Below are 17180 nucleotides of genomic sequence, written 5' to 3'. Positions count from 1 at the left end.
GCCGTGGTGTTGGATTGGTTTTAAATTGAGATTTGCTGTGATTTTAACTAAATCAGACCCCGCGGTTTGTTTTCACCCGGTTGGGTGGCACCCACTTTTGCTCGGTGCACCTCAGTCCTTGGCACCAAAGCTGCCAAGACCACAGTGATTGAGATAGGTGTTAGTAAACCAGTAGTAACACAAGAATAGCAGACAGTATGAGTTATTTCTAATATGCTGACTGTTAGCAAATGTTAACAGACATGTCAAGAAAATGGGTACAACATGAGATGGCAGGCAAATGTTGATATCATTTTCGAGTATGTATTTTGATTGATTTTGTAAATTCTTTTCATACATGTACATGCGTATGTTTGGATGTGCTTGATTTGAGTGGATGCCTTTTAAACTGCAACATCCAGGTAATTCCCCAACCTTGGGTTATAAAATACTGTGTATTTTGTGTGCAGTATGAGAACCAGGTGAACATCTTGGGTACCTGGACAAACAAAGGCCCCACCTTGTCGCGACCAAAGTTTTCAGACATCGAGGGAAAGGTTAGTCTTGTTGACATGCTTCGCTTCTCTTCTAATTCACCTTTGCTGGAATTGAGTGTGTATGTGTGCATGCATGTGTGTGTGTCTGTGCGCGCTGGACTAGATTCCGAATCAAGGTGGATTGAATCAGAATTTTGATCTAACTGGCTGTTTCGCAATTTTTATTTTAACGCTGGAGGTGATCGGAATTCTGATTCTATCCAGCAATGTTTTGGACTGGAACTGAATTTCGATGTCGGCCAGATGAAATTAGAATTCTGCTTCTATCCAGCAAACTTTTGGACGAGATTGTAATTCCAATCTTAGCCAGATGAGATCAGAATTCTAATTCCATCCGGCTAAAACTGAAATCTAACCAGATTCCGATCTCAGTCATGACGTGTACAGTGATGCATGTGAGTGTGACATAATTTCACATTCTGGTGTCGTTACAGGTTGAACTGTACAAAGAGGATTTCAAGCCACCGGCGGGCTGGGGGTGGGACAGTGACTGGTACGTCAGTCCCGAAGTGAGGTTAGTTTTTCATTTTCTCTGTTTCACAGGCACTGTAAATCTGCAAGCATTTGCTTTTCCTTTATATTTGATTCATGAGAAGTAAACAGCTCTTTGAGGCTGGTACCCTCTCACTCACTTTGTTTTGTGTCCCTGTCTGTCGTTTCATGATCTCTACGTCTGTCTCTCTTGCACTCATTCTCTCTTTCTTTTTCCCTCACTGAGATTGACATTGATGTCATGGGGATTAATTTTTTGTTCCCAAGTGTTTGAAACTCATTTTGACATATCAACTTGTGCTTACAGTAATGTTTCTAATTTTGAGAACATTTAATTTTAAGACTTCAAACAATAAGGTCTTAACCTTTAGCACTCTGTATTCTCTCTCCTGCAGCCAAGTTATTGTCTATGATTGGCTTTGAACTGATACTGCCTAAAGAAAACACCTATAACTTCCACTTGAACAACACCACTGATGTGAAATTGTGCATGTGGTTACAATTAACATTGAAGGTCACACGGTCATTTTGTTTGCTTTGTGGTTTGGTCTGTGAGTAGTAAACTATAAAATGAATAAATAGACCGCAGCATTCTTAACTTGCTCGTTTGAACTGTAGGTCACATGAATGTGCTTAAAATATGATGCAGAGACTTGATACACTCAATCCTATAGTTCACAAAAGACTGTTGACAAGTTAAAGTTGTAAGATGAACATTTTGCAAGGCCAGTCAAAAGCAGAAGATGCAGGATTGAATGTTTTCATCTCAGTATGAATTACATTACGCTGTGTGCACACACGATAAGCATTATTTTTCACTTTCAAATGACCAGCGCTTATTTCTTTGACTAGTAGATCGACCACATTGTCCGTGAGAAACAGGAAGAAAATAAATCTGCCTCTGACAAACCTTCCGGAATGTTGGTCAGAACTGCTATCTCCCAAAACTCGACCAGCCAGGCAGATAAATATAAATTTTGCACTATCTTTTTGTCGTTCCTGTTGTCATCGTTGTCTGACTCGGTCAACCACAGTTCGATTCCTTCACATTCAGATCACTTATCATCACCTATTTGTCAAAGAATTTTTTGGCCTAAGACATTCAAATTCATTGCCAGAATTTTTATAGAGAAAGAGGTCTGAAGGCTTCTCATACCCTTCATTCTCCATTGTGAGTTGCATTTTAATTCTCTCTAAAAACCTTTGTAAAAGTTACAAACAGGAACAATGAACGGCTTCAACAAGTTAAGGTTGTATGCAAATGAACATACCACCGGGAAATTCAAACACCCTAAGCTTGGCAATTTCAATCGCAGCTGGCTGGAGGAGAGACGTGATGCTTGGCGATCATGGGCACCACAGGCTTGCTAAAGGTTAAAAAGGAAGGCCAGTCTTAAGTGGAGGTTTATTAACAGAAGCTATGAACAGAAAATCTGAAAAAACAAGGTCTTTAAAAACAGGGAGAGAGGGGGGGGGGGGGGGGAGAGGCTGTCTTAAAAAGGGGTTAAATTACATATTCTTACCCAACTCACATAGATAGCAATAACCTCGTTCAGTTGCTAAGACATTGAAGCACTTACATGGTGACATGGGTAGATAACTCTAAAACAAAAACCACATGCCATATAAGGCACGGTCCGTGGTGGTTATCTCCCCTACCGGTGTACCGCGCATGCGCAGGATGTATACCGGTGACACTCATTCCTTTTCCTTCAACCCATGTTGCATGACATGTTTTGAGGTGCTCAGGCTTTTTCTTAAGCCATCGGCCTATCTCTCAGGGAAGGCCATCGAATCTTGGTAACATATCAACAACCTTCTTTACTTCTTCAGGAATTGGTGAGAGCGTTTCCTTTTTGTATAACGGGAAGATTTCTTAGCGTTTTTGAAGGTTTTGCCACTTGTCTTTTGAACATTTGTCCACCATTCTTGACTTTCAAAATGGCCGACATCCTAGACATAAAGAGAAACTAAGAGCTCTGCCAAGCAGACTCGCTCACCTGGTTCTCAATTGGGCAAAACGGTTATAGCTGGCGCCAAACCACGAACTTCTTCTACTACTCATAGCTCTCATAGTTCTAAAGTTCCTTAGCGAGAAGCCATCTTCAGATTGGGACTTTTATAACCTGATACGCAGCTTTCTATTCTATTGTTGATAGATAACGCTTCTCCCTCAGTTGTCTTTTCGGCTTCGGTTAATAACCTCAGGTGTTACAACCATAATGAAGTTAAAGCAAGAGGATCTTCTTGCCTTTTTTGTCATTGTTTATTCTGAGGTTCAGGGAATGTTAACTGCTGATTGTAAACAAATAGCAAGTTAGGCTTCTCTGCTGCTCCCTTCAGAAGTAGGTAATGCACTGTCGCTCGCAGGTTCGTTACGAATCTTCTGCAATCATTACGGTTACCAACGTTGTTGCAGCGGCGACATGTGTTTAGTTCGGCGTCAGGTTTACCCGTCAACGAACTTTCGTCTGCCTGTCAGACATCAGCACCGCCCAGTCCTCTCGGCGCTTTAGCGTCGCGGGCGGTGTTTTTGCGCTCTCGCACGGGTTCGTTCAGAGCCTTCTGCAACCATTACGTCTGCCGACGTTGTTGCAGATCCAACAGTGGTGTTGGACTTGTTGTCAGATGTTCCTTTCGACAAATTTTTGTCTGATTTTCAGGCAACAGCACCTCCTGGTCCTCTCGGCGCTTACGTGTCGGCAGGAGGTGTTCTTGGCGAAACGCGCAAACCTGCGGCAACGGTTTTCGCTTTAGCGGAAGTGCATACCAGCCAAAAGGTTCATTCCTCACGTCAAGCCTTATGCCTTGCGTGGGTACGGGTTCGGGTGTGAAGAGCATGTGTCCGCTACTTCCGGTAGTAGGACAACAGGATCTTCCGGTTGCCATTCTATGGGTCCGGTTGGTGCTGATGCTTACCAATCCACTGCTGGTTCCGCTTCCGCTTCTGCGGCTGCGGCTTCCGGTGGCAGGATGGTATTGCCTTCTGCCGCTAACACGTCTGTGTTGGTAGTTGGCACTCATCAGCCTTCGGCTTCCGGTTCCGCTACTGCGGTTTCCGCTGCTGTTACACAGGCTGCATCCACTTCCTCTTCCAGTCTTTCAGCTGGCATGAGGCAGGTGGATGGGGGATCCGTTCACGGAGTTCCGGCTTCCGGGAGTTTTTTCCCAACCTTTTCCGGTTTCGGAAGATGTTGCCTCGGCGGGATTGGTTTCCGGTTCTCATCTTTTCGAAGATCGTTGGGATACTACTGAACAGGATGATGAGGATATGGAAGACGAAGCCTCTGAGGCAGATGGGGATGCCTCTTTTCGACTTTCGGCTAAGATGCCATCTTTGTTGGCACTAGCAGCAGAGGTTACTACGCACTATTTCCCTGAAGGGGTAGCGGTAGCATCGTCATCTGCCGTTACTCCACCATCAGCTTTGGCTGATTTTGCTCCTTCTCAGGAACAATCTGCGAACTTTAAATTTTTTGAGTCTCCTTCGGTGGCTTTTCAACTTGTAAAGTTTTCTCAAACGATGTTTTTGCCCCACCTCTGCCTTTGCTGGCATCACATGGGGAAGCTCCTGCTTCAGCTTTGCCGTGGCTTGCGTTACATTCAGCTGATTTGAGTCTTCTCAGGAAAATCTTCGAACTTTAAGTTCTTAAATCCTCCCTCGGTGGCATTTGAACTTGTGGAAGTTTTCTCAAATTCTTCTCCTTTGCCACCACTTCCTTTGTGGGCAGCGCTTGGCAAAGCACCTGCTGCGGCGTTGCTTTAGCTTGCGTCACCCGCGCAAGTAGCGCATCACTCGCTGAGCGCTATCCGTAGGCCTCGGTTAACACCAAGCCTAAGAACTTAGTTTATTCTTTTGTTCTAACTACGGAACCGCTCCCGGGTACCCCGGAATTGACGAACATCCATCTGGATGTTTATAGCAAGAAGAAACTGTCTGTTTGCAAGAACAAGGATCTCCTGGCTGTGGAAGATTGTGGCCGCACTTCTTTACAATTATCACCTTTGACCAAGACTTTGATTCGTTCTCTCTCTCGTGTGGTTACGTCCTCACTGGATAACAAAGAGAAGCTCACAGCAAAAGGAAAGCGCACGGCAGGCCTCGGCTTTGTCTTGTTATCAAAAGAAAAGTGCTAGGCTGGCCGGTCTCGGCTTTGTATCATTCCCACCCTTGCTAACCACCCTTCCCTCATGCAGCCCTTAGGGTTGAAGTAAATCTTGTTTTTTGACTCACATGCGAAGCAAAAGTGAGTCTATGTACTCACCCGAGTCGTCCGTCCGTCCGTCCGTCCGGCCGGCCGGCCGGCCGGCCGTCCGGAAAACTTTAACGTTGAATATTTCTTGGACACTATTCAGTCTATCAGTACCAAATTTGGCAAGATGGTGTATGATGACAAGGCCCCAAAAAACATACATAGCATCTTGACCTTGCTTCAAGGTCAAGGTCGCAGGGGCCATAAATGTTGTCTAAAAAACAGCTATTTTTCACATTTTTCACATTTTCTCTGAAGTTTTTGAGATTGAATACCTCACCTATATATGATATATAGGGCAAAGTAAGCCCCATCTTTTGATACCAGTTTGGTTTACCTTGCTTCAAGGTCAAGGTCACAGGAGCTCTTCAAAGTTGGATTGTATACATATTTTGAAGTGACCTTGACCCTGAACTATGGAAGATAACTGTTTCAAACTTAAAAATTATGTGAGGAACATGTTATGCTTTCATCATGAGACACATTTGGTCCCATATGATCAAGGTCAAGGTCACTTTGACCCTTATGAAATGTGACCAAAATAAGGTAGTGAACCACTAAAAGTGACCATATCTCATGGTAGAAAGAGCCAATAAGCACCATTGTACTTCCTATGTCTTGAATTAACAGCTTTGTGTTGCATGACCTTGGATGACCTTGACCTTGGGTCAAGGTCACATGTATTTTGGTAGGAAAAATGTGTAAAGCAGAAGGTCAAGCATGTGAGTCGTATGGGCTTTGCCCTTCTTGTTCGTGAATGTTATGCAGCAGATTGTGTTTTCCCGATTTCACTTCTTACCGTGGTGTACGACCTTGAGCCTGTCATGATAGCCTTTCTCCTTGAACCTAATAAACACACTGGTAAAGTCATGAAAATGCGTGGTACACCGGTAGGGGAGATAACCACCACGGACTGTGCCTTATATGGCATGTGGTTTTTGTTTTAGAGTTATCTCCCCATGTTACCATGTAAGAGTGCTTCAATGTCTTAGCAACTGAACGAGGTTATTGCTATCTATGTGAGTTGGTAAGTATATTAATTAAATCAAAGTTTACTTTTGAAACTTTATATTCCACTGTACCAAAATGTGCATGTGATGTTTTTGCAGCATGCTGTACGACCGTGATGCAGGGCACCATGTGTTCATGGAGGATGTGTACGAGGCTCAATCTCGCAACATCCCGGGCGGCGCGTGGGGGGAGGCCTCCAGACCATGGACTAATGTGGTCAGTTGGCTGTTTGCTTCAGTTGGCTGTTTGCTTCTCCTTCCTTACCCCTCTTTTCATGTCCTCTTTAAAGGTGACCTCAAATAGACACAAAATCAGCAGAAGGGAGTTTTTAATAAGGTTTAGACCCAGTCATCATGTGCTCATACACTTGTGCAGATTTGCAAAGTTGTACAGCCAGTCAATTACCTATCATTTCCCAAATATTGACGACTTTCATAAATGTCTGGCAAACAAAGATGCAAGATTCATCCCTGCTTTACCTTATATTTTTCTCACAATTTGATGAAAGCGATTGACAGTTTGAGCATTGCATGTAAAATGAGACAGTGTGATGTAATCATATCATTGAGGCCACAAAAAGTGATGTGTCAAATTAGCAAAATTGTTAAAAAAAAATAAACAACAAAAAACTACATTTTACGTAATCAAAATGGAATCATATAAACGATATTACATTGACACGTTTGAACCTATACACGACAAACGCTACCGGCATAACAAAACGACACAATTCATAATTGACCAGGAGAGCGCTGGCACAAAGAAGAAGGAAAGGTGAGTGGTTAAGTCCACGGTTGTCTGCCTTTGTGTCAAGCTGGTTGGTGTGTGGTTTTGTGCAGAAAGGGGACGCGGGCACAAGCCTGCGGGAAATTAAGCTGCCCGATGGCTGGGAGTGGCAGGACGACTGGCAGATTGACCTCAACAGGGCTGTGGATGAGGAAGGTTTGTCATGTGTGTGTGTGTATGTGTATCTATGCACCCACTTGTGTGTGTGTGACATGGTGTGTGTGTTAGTGAGAGGGTGGCAGGGTGGAACACCGAGTGATTACTGATTCGCAGCCATGGCTAAAACAGTCATACACGTAAAAACCCACTCGTTTAAAAACATGAGTGGACTTGGGAGTTTCAGCCCATGAACGAAGAAGAAGAAGACGAATCCATGGCTGAGATGTACACGAGAAAAGTTTGTCAAAGGGAAAGGAGCAGAAGGGGATTGACTTGACTTATGCCTCTGGAATCCCACGGGAACAATGGGGCAGCGGCATGATATTACTCATAGGTATATCTCTGGCTGATATGTTGATGACTGGCAAAGTGACCTCAACAAAGCTGTTAACAAGGAAGAGTTGTCACACAGAAAATCTTACAAGAGGAGCAAAAAGAGAAGCAGACTGATTTCTGATAGATATCTGTGAATGAGATATTGTTTGTTAAAGTAGTTCCTGCTGTTGATTTGAGATGGTCGTTCCACTTTTGTTCGACTGTTGGCTTGTTTGTTTTATTTGTTTGTTTGTTTATGTGCTTGTTTAGTTGCTTGGTGAGGGTGTGACATGTGAGAATAATCAGCATTAAATGTTTGTGCTCTGTAAAGGTGTCCATAATTAAGCCCGAAGGGGACTTTGCAAAGACTTTTCCCCAAAAATTCAGTGCCAAAGCTTCATGCAGCCAGTCCTAAATAATTTGAAGCTTTAGCTTTCAAAAGTATGTGAGAAACAGAAACTTTGATGTTTTACCTGCAGGGTTCGAGTACTGCGTGGAAGCCACAGTGGGGGGCTACGGCGCAGTGGAGAGAACCTACCACCTGTGTCGTCGACGTCGCTGGGTTCGAACCCGAAAACATGTGGCCAAGGAAACCAAGCATGAAAAAAAGAAGGTAGAGAGAGCTGTTGTGAACTTTCTTCTTGGTAGAATTATTAGCTCTTTTAGAGAATTTATTTTGTTTTGTTTTGTTTTGTTTTTATTTCTTGCAGATGAGATTTCAAACTGTATTGAGTGTAAACAGAAAAGTGCTAATATTCAGATGACCAGCTATTTTGCTGCCTAGTGAAAGAATTGGGTGAAAAAAATAACTAATGGATCCACAGAGGAAAAAATCCTGGGACTCGGAGAGTAGCGTTGTAGTTTAGCGGCCATGTTTGATTCAACTGTCAAGAGGGCTAGATCTTGATGATACACTGTTTATTTGTAGCAACTACAGGACAAAATGGAGGTAAGTATCTATCCTATCTCTCCCCCACTGATGCACGGAAACTTGTGTTTTAGTGCATAGTTATAGGCGTCTGGAGACAAAGTTTGATGCAGTTTGTTCAGGGTTGTTTAACCAAAATCCCTTGTTCCACTTTGGTAATTTTCATGCGCTAACTCATGCGATACTACAGGTCATACTTTACTTTTCTGAAGTGATAGGAATATTTTAACTTGCATCTTAGGATGATGTTGTTTTTATACAATTCCTGTTTGATCATTTTCTTTTGCTTACTCAAGCAGCACCGGTACTTTATATTTTCAAAAAGACAGGCTTTGCTTAACTTGCATTTAAAATAATCTTGTTCATAAAAGATCTCTTAATGGTGAATGGGGTCCGCTCGATTAATGTGTGTGTACAGGAAAAAGATTTTTGATTTGGATAACAGGAAGTGGGAGGTTGATAAGACAAATTCAAACTTTTGTTTCAAAGCATTGTATGTTTATGTGCTTTTTGGCTGTTGGTGGCTTTTCCCTCAAGCTGTACTAATCTGTTGAAATATTATTCAATGCCAGATTGACATGTTATGTAGACAAGATGCTGATATGCATGTGATATCTCAACTGTGCGAAAGCGGCATGGTCAAGTAAAACTTTCAGTAGACGACACGCAACCTTAATGTATAACGTCTGTCTTAGTAAATCAGTGTCTGTTTTCCCCTCCCCAACCCACTCGCACATTCACCCCAAATCCATGACACCATAACCCGGTTTACACACGCACCCCCACCCCACCCCATATGTCTGTCAATCAGAGTGTTGTCAGTGTGTTAATTTGTGTTTGCATATGTCAGCGTGTGTTTGAAAGACTGTGCGTTGTCTGTCTTTTTGCGGCTGTGTCATGCATGCACTTATCTATCATGCTTGCCTTGGGGGCTTCACCCCTAACCCCATCCCTTCACTCCATTCCCACCCTTGCTAACCACCCTACCCTCAGCCCTTAGGGTTGAAGTAAATCTTGTTTTTTCGTGAATGTTATGCAGCAGATTGTGTTTTTCCGATTTCACTTCTTACCGTGGTGTACGACCTTGAGCCTGTCATGATAGCCTTTCTCCTTGAACCTAATAAACACACTGGTAAAGTCATGAAAATCAAATGATGCCCAAAATGTTGTTCAGCTTTTGTAGTCTGTTCTTGTCTAACACTTTTGGTGGCCTAAGTGCATGTGCGGTAGGAATGAACTTCGCTTTTCTTTCGTTTCCCTGGCTAAAATTTTATGGTGAGCCATCCGAACTTCATCGTTCAGTTGGACCTATGTATAATGACCACCCAAGGGACTGAGCTAAAGTGGTCATTATAGACACGTGGTCGCTATGGTTTGGAAGGATAAATTATGTAGAAACAAATCGTCATGTTCCTTTGGAGCGGTCATTGTGGGCTGTTGGTTGTTATCGAGAGGTGGTCGCTAGGACAAGTTCGACTGTAATTGAAATGTATTTCTTCGGTTAAAATGTTCAGAGGAAAATAAGACTACATGTATTTCAGAGAAAACAGATGATGCTCTCCATTCATTTTCTGTCAAATGCAGGTGACAGTGTGTAGCCCAGAAACTTGCTTTTGAAGAATTTGTGTTGATTCAACGAGCCAGTGTTTCTAAAAATTGGAAGAAAAGTAATGGTTGGATTATTTTTCTCTCTTTAAAATGTTAAAATTCTCAGCAAGGTATCTGTGCAAATATTAAACAATGTACATGTACTGCATTAATTTCAATATCTGTTGGGGGTCTAAAACTATCTCTTTTGGGAGGAACTAAGATTGGTCTAAGACAAGGAACAAGCCACTGTTTTAGATTAGTTGACTGTGATGTCTACTCTCAGACTTTCTGTGCTGCACAACTGTAACCCCTAAGAGTTGTATCGAAACCTGTCCTTATATCCTTTCAATGTACTCAGCAATTAGTCACATGAAAAATGTGATGGCCTCTCTATTGAAAACTTGAATGTATGAATAAAACAAACACAATACCAAAGCACAAGTGCACTGATGCTTTTAGTCGACATAAAAAGAAAGTTAAACAAAATGTTCTCCATGAATAAAGGAAGTAGTTTAGGGCTAGTTTTTCCTTTTAGTAGCTCTTCCTTGCATTATGCCCTGTCCACATTAAGATTGATCACATTTTTGTATACATGTACCAATATTTTGAGTCGATCACTCGGTCAGGCAGTCTAATAAGTAATATACAAAAGTGAATATAAAAACCACAGGAAACAGGACATTTTGATTTACAGTAGTACCAAATACTCCTCAGTTTAGAAGAAGAAGGACACAAACACACAATGAGAAGTATCAAGTACATGTATGAGCAAGTACACTATGTCCATGCTCAGTCACGTCTGTTTTAAGACCCTTCACGGTTTACAACTCAGATATCTCGGATGTTCTCTTCACATTAAAAATCTTGAAATTTACCTCCCTTTGAAGACTCCTTTCATTTTAAGACCTATTGTTTTCTTACATTTTCACAAGTCTTCAAACAGAGGGACCTCTGTATTAGAATAGCCAAGGATATTTTTAATATCTCTGTGCATGTTGTTGTAACAGGAGAAGATGATGTCGGAAGGCTGGGAGTATGCTCCCTTGTTCAACATGAAGTTCCACGCCACGGAGCGCACGACCGACTTGGTGCGGCGCAGGCGCTGGCATCGAAAAATGGTGGCCGAAGACAAAGCCGCCAGCTGCTTCTTCAGTATGGCAGGGGATAAGGTAGGTTTGATTGTGATTCCTGGCATTGAGACGTTCAGGTAAATAGGCTGTTGTCAAGCTGATGTCACGTGAGTTTTGAAATGATCAGTACAGTTCTACTCCTCAACCCTCCATTTCGTGGCAAAACAAAACATCGAGGGGAAGTAAGTCCAAAAACAAAGAGACTGAATAAAACGAGGGGAAGGTTTTACTATGACTGGCTATTTGCACATAGCCTGCTAGTTTTTTTGCACCCCGTTTAGGAGTGGAAGTGAATAACATTTTAGAGGAACAGAACATTCTGCCCTGTAGTATTTATTCAAATTTTCTGCTGTAGTGTACCAGCCTTTTGTGCTTTGAGAGTCAGGGTGACAGGACAGTTACCTGCAGATCAGTTTATCCCCACTATCTGCATGCTGCAAACAGTCCTATGCGACTGCACGATGTTAAAAAGATATTTTGTCAACATTCCAATATGCTGGGTTTTCTTGCACCCTGTCACAGATTTGTAGGCCAGACCACAGGAGCTTAAGCTTAACTAAAAATACTACATTAAGGATTAATGTAGTAGGATACTTCAATCGACCGGCGCTTAAATACAAGCTCCTGTGACTAGACAATCCTCAGCAGGAATCAGACTGTTGACTGTTGACATCAAACTTGTTTCAGTTGGGATTGTGGCGATGAATCTGCAGAGTTTTTTGAGTTTTTTTACATTGGCTTGGCTGATTGTGTGTTATTCTTTTTTTCCCTGTTGCAAAAAGAAGGAAACAGTTGAGGAAAAAAAGCCGTCTAGATTTTCATTACGGGTATGTAGTATATCTTATAATTACACAGCCTTTGTTGTCTTAACCTTTTTCACTTTCACAGCATCGTCATTGATGAACAACAAAGTTATAGTACTCATGCATTGTAATCTTCTTTATTTTATCTTTGTTCCCTTCATCTTTTTTTTCACGTTCACGTCGCAGTCGCAGAAGAACAAGATGGTCATTACAGATTGTCTATTCTTTAACCCTTTTCACTTTCACAACAATGTGATGTAAGGAGACGAAGAAGTTAAAGGCACCATTTCCTCACGTACACCGACACTTTTATGTGGAAGGTTTGGGATTCGAATCCCGGCCACGACTGGTGGGTTAAGGGTGGAGATTTTTCAGATCTCCCAGGTCAACTGATGAGCAAACCTGCTAGTGCCTGATCCATCATGTGTACACACAGGCACAAGACCAAGTACACACGGTAAGGATCCTGTAATCCATATTTGGTGGGTTGTGGAAACACAAAAGCACCCAGCACACATCCCCGAAAACCAAGTATGGTTGCCTAAATGACCAGGGATAAATCGATCATATATCTTATCAACCACTCGTGCAGAACACGAGTGTATATGGATGGGAGTTGCAGCCCGTGATCCCAGAAGAAGAACAAACAAGTCGCGTAAGGCGAAAATACAATATTTAGTCAAGTAGCTGTCGAACTCACAGAATGAAACTGAACGCAATGCCATTTTTCAGCAAGACCGTATACTCGTAGCATCGTCAGTCCACCGCTCATGGCAAAGGCAGTGAAATTGACAAGAAGAGCGGGGTAGTAGTTGCGCTAAGAAGGATAGCACGCTTTTCTGTACCTCTCTTTGTTTTAACTTTCTGAGCGTGTTTTTAATCCAAACATATCATATCTATATGTTTTTGGAATCAGGAACCGACAAGGAATAAGATGAAAGTGTTTTTAAATTGATTTCGACAATTTAATTTTGATAATAATTTTTATATATTTAATTTTCAGAGCTTGTTTTTAATCCGAATATAACATATTTATATGTTTTTGGAATCAGCAAATGATGGAGAATAAGATAAACGTAAATTTGGATCGTTTTATAAATTTTTATTTTTTTTTTCAATTTTCAGATTTTTAATGACCAAAGTCATTAATTAATTTTTAAGCCACCAAGCTGAAATGCAATACCGAAGTCCGGGCTTCGTCGAAGATTACTTGACCAAAATTTCAACCAATTTGGTTGAAAAATGAGGGCGTGACAGTGCCGCCTCAACTTTCACGAAAAGCCGGATATGACGTCATCAAAGACATTTATCAAAAAAATGAAAAAAACATTCGGGGATTTCATACCCAGGAACTCTCATGTCAAATTTCATAAAGATCGGTCCAGTAGTTTAGTCTGAATCGCTCTACACACACACACAGACACACACACACACACACGCACACACGCACATACACCACGACCCTCGTTTCGATTCCCCCTCGATGTTAAAATATTTAGTCAAAACTTGACTAAATATAAAAAGTGTCCCACTTGTGACAGGAATGAAACCAGGCTGTAGATATCCCAAATCAAATAGACTGGCCAGAAATCAACAGGCGGTAGATGTTTGGCCAGTATATATCCAAGCAGAAGCATTACATGAATTTGTTCTATGTGAAAGCCTGTCCAGATTAGTGGTGGGAAACATGATGGATTGTGGGAGAAGTATGGCCGGTAGCTTTAACTGTACACTTGAAACACAATATTCTTCATCTCTATAACTCTTTACGGTTCAGATGTCGGGTACGTCTTCACAACATTTTGTTCTACATACATCATGCAGAGACATTCAGGCTAGGACAAGTTATGCATGACTTGGTCAGACTAGTGTCAATATCCCTATGCTCTAGAGAATTTTCAGCTGCATTTAGATTAAGACTTTTGCAGTATAAAGGAAAATGTGCAGTTCGTGCACAAAAACGACGATCAAAGAGGTTTTGGGCAGACTACGAAAAAAGCATTATGCATCCGGATCACCAAACCACATAAAAAAGTCTCCCTGCAAAAGAACTGTCTCAAATTGGCACAAGAGCTTTATATACGCAGTTTGGTTTTGGGTTTGTAATGATACTTGTCACCACACAACAGAAAGACATTACAACCAATGTTTGACTGTTCAATTATTTAAATTTTGAATGCTGTGTTAAGATGATAGTTTTTGCAGACTGCAAGTTCTTTATGCACTTTGCCTTTGTTTTTACATTTTAGTCAAGTTTTGAGGTGGGATAAGGCAAGTTATATTTATGATTCATACCTTCTCTATGGTTTTTTTTTTTTAGAAAAGATCAAGCCCGCAAAAAGGGGCTGATAAAAAGAAGAAGAAGAAGAAACGTAAATGGTGGAAAGAATTAGGCGGTGTCATTTCCGGAAAGGCAGGATTGGTTGTGTTAATTGACAATTTATTTTGTTTAATGGTGAACTGGGTTACTGTTCTCTTTGGTGTTGAAAGGAGCTTGGATTTTGACATCAGAGTTGTTCTTTTGTGTTTGACATGGAAGATTTGTGCAGTTATTGTTTTGTTGAACTGGTTTGTTATCAACTTAAATTTCTTTGCTTTTTGCAGTCTTTTATCGTGTTAATATTGGTTTGCATTGATTATTACATTGTTGGAAGATTTTGTTCAAACTATTAGGGACTATACTAGCTGCTGAGTGGCACTTATTTTTGTGAAATAAAACTGAACAATGTAAACAACGGAAAATGCACTCACCTTGAAAACAAAAGTGAATAATGTGAGGTTTTGAAAGGATGAGGAGGAGGGTAAGGGAAGGAAAAGTTATTAAAGCTGAACAGTAGTGATAAAACTAATGAATTGGCCTTTGAAAGAAAGAGGGGACACAATGTAGCTCTGATTCATATTTTGCTACCCTGGATAATGTCCCCTGGAGTGTGTGTCTCCCATCCGACCTACCGTACTTTTCCACTCTTTATTCTTCCTTTGATTTGCAGCTAATACTCCGGAAGCGCCTAATGTGATGTTTTTTCTCAATTTTACCTCAAAAGTGGGGGTACTCAAGTCTGGACCCTCTATAAAACGCTTGAGCTGTTCAGCGAGGTATCCGTCTAACTCCACCCACCATGCAGTGCAGAGAATGAAAAAATCTTTCACCATTGTTTGCTTTCGAGAGAAGTGACAGGTTCAAGGTTTCAGTCAGACTGAACATTTTGACAACCGCTCGGGCTTTTTGTAGGAGCACTCAAGGAAGACTTGGGTAGGTCGGATGGGAGACACACACACACATCAGGGGACACTATCCAGGGTAGCAAAAGATGGATCGGAGCTGCATTGAGCCTCTTTTTTGTCTAAAGCCAACTGATTAGTTTTATCGCTACTGTTCAGCTTTAACAGAAAATGCAGACACAGTATGTTGTAATTTGTGCATGTTGAAATGCATTGTTTACATAAACATGTTTGTACAATTTGTTCAGTCGGATGAGAAACTCAAGGCCTCTTTGACTGCACCAAGGATGTTCCTGTCCTTCGCTGGTGAGTCAGTCTAATTGTCTGTCTGTCTGTCCGTCCGTCTGTCTGGCGGGCTGTTATCCACTCGTCCATCTGTTTTACAAAAAGTCAGTCTTATGTTTTACTTTGTTTGGTTTGTTGGATGGTTTAAATTCTAAAGGAGAAAATAAGTGGATGGGTTGTGGTGCAATTCAGTAGTCCTCCTGTCCGTCTCACGCTTCTGTATGTGTGTGTGTGTGCATGGATACAGTTTGTCTATCCGTCTCACGTTCTGTGTCTGCATATTTGTGTGTGTGTGTGTGTGTGTGTGTGTGTGTGTTTGTGTGCAAGTGCACTCTTGTGTGTGTGTGTGTGTATGTGGAACTAACAGGGCCATTAATTGATGTGTGTAACAGAGCCGGTGAAGTATCAGCTGCGAGCATACATCTACCAGGCCAGGGACATTCTGGCTGGCGATGACACGGGACTCTCCGGTATGTCCTCTGTCTCTTTTGACAACTTTTATGGTCATATTGCTTGCATGACATTATTCACTTCTAGACATTTTGCTCCGTGACAGTTGGCTTCATCACAAATCATTTCCGGACATTTTTCCCCCCACATTTTGTTCCAGACCTTAATTCCATGTAAATACCTGAACAGATCTGTGACGAGAATATAATGAAGTATGCGGGGGAGGATATTACAGTGGAACTTCCTTTGTGTATTTAAGACCTCCCCCCACTTCTCCCTCTTTGTCTTTGTCTCTCTCCCCTGTTTTAGACCCTGTTTTCGGAGAGTTTCTGTTGATAATCCTGTGTAAATGTACCCCCATTTTAAGACTCTGTTTTCAGAGAGTTTCTGTTGATAATCCTGTGTAAATGTACCCCCATTTTAAGACTCTGTTTTCAGAGAGTTTCTGTTGATAATCCTGTGTAAATGTGCCCCCATTTTAAGACTCTGTTTTCAGAGAGTTTCTGTTTCTTCTTCTTTCTTCTTGGCGTTCGCAGAGGTTACACAATCAGTCCAGCACTGGTGATAAATGTTGTCGTTTTCTCCAACTCCTGTCGACTGCCGTATAGTTTGGTCTGCAAGGGAGTTGGTGACGGCCACACTTCTTTTCGTTCCTCATCTAGTAAGGGACATCGCTGTAAGATGTGTTCCGCTGTTTGGTCCTCTTGACCGCAGGCACAGGTTGGTGATGGCGCCAGCTTGAACTTTCGGTTCATGTGAGCATTGAGCCTGTTGTGGCCAGTACGCAGCCTGATGAGGTTGACTTGCTGCTCTCTGGACATTGTGTGGTAGTCATCTCTGTTTGTCCTTGGCCTCATCAATGCCTTGATGATTGTCTTCTGCTCACTAAAGCTGACACTGTTTTAGAGTTTCTGTTGATAATCCTGTGTAAATGTACCCCCATTTTAAGACTCTGTTTTCAGAGAGTTTCTGTTGATAATCCTGTGTAAATGTATCCCCATTTTAAGACTCTGTTTTCAACGAGTTTCTGTTGATAATCCTGTGTAAATGTATCCCCATTTTAAGACTCTGTTTTCAGCGAGTTTCTGTTGATAATCCTGTGTAAATGTATCCCCATTTTAAGACTCTGTTTTCAGCGAGTTTCTGTTGATATAATCCTGTGTAAATGTATCCCCATTTTAAGACTCTGTTTTCAGCGAGTTTCTGTTGATAATCCTGTG

The 17180-nt window shown here is 41.7% G+C and overlaps 1 protein-coding gene across 2 annotated transcripts in view; it reads left to right on the top strand.

The window, feature by feature from the left end:
- Window positions 1–17180, top strand: part of LOC138981787 (myoferlin-like) — a 128037-nt gene that overhangs the window by 71009 nt on the left and 39848 nt on the right. For both annotated transcript variants that reach the window (XM_070354866.1, XM_070354867.1), the window contains 9 exons: window positions 450–536; window positions 971–1050; window positions 6391–6508; window positions 7132–7234; window positions 8032–8165; window positions 8481–8501; window positions 11078–11239; window positions 15474–15531; window positions 15903–15980. In XM_070354866.1, coding sequence (XP_070210967.1) covers window positions 450–536; window positions 971–1050; window positions 6391–6508; window positions 7132–7234; window positions 8032–8165; window positions 8481–8501; window positions 11078–11239; window positions 15474–15531; window positions 15903–15980 — 841 coding nt within the window. The remainder of the gene's footprint in view (window positions 1–449; window positions 537–970; window positions 1051–6390; window positions 6509–7131; window positions 7235–8031; window positions 8166–8480; window positions 8502–11077; window positions 11240–15473; window positions 15532–15902; window positions 15981–17180) is intronic.

This window comes from Littorina saxatilis, linkage group LG12 (assembly GCF_037325665.1).
Source record: "Littorina saxatilis isolate snail1 linkage group LG12, US_GU_Lsax_2.0, whole genome shotgun sequence".
Taxonomy (NCBI): Eukaryota; Metazoa; Mollusca; class Gastropoda; order Littorinimorpha; family Littorinidae; genus Littorina; species Littorina saxatilis.
This window is presented reverse-complemented; position numbering and strand designations above follow the sequence as displayed.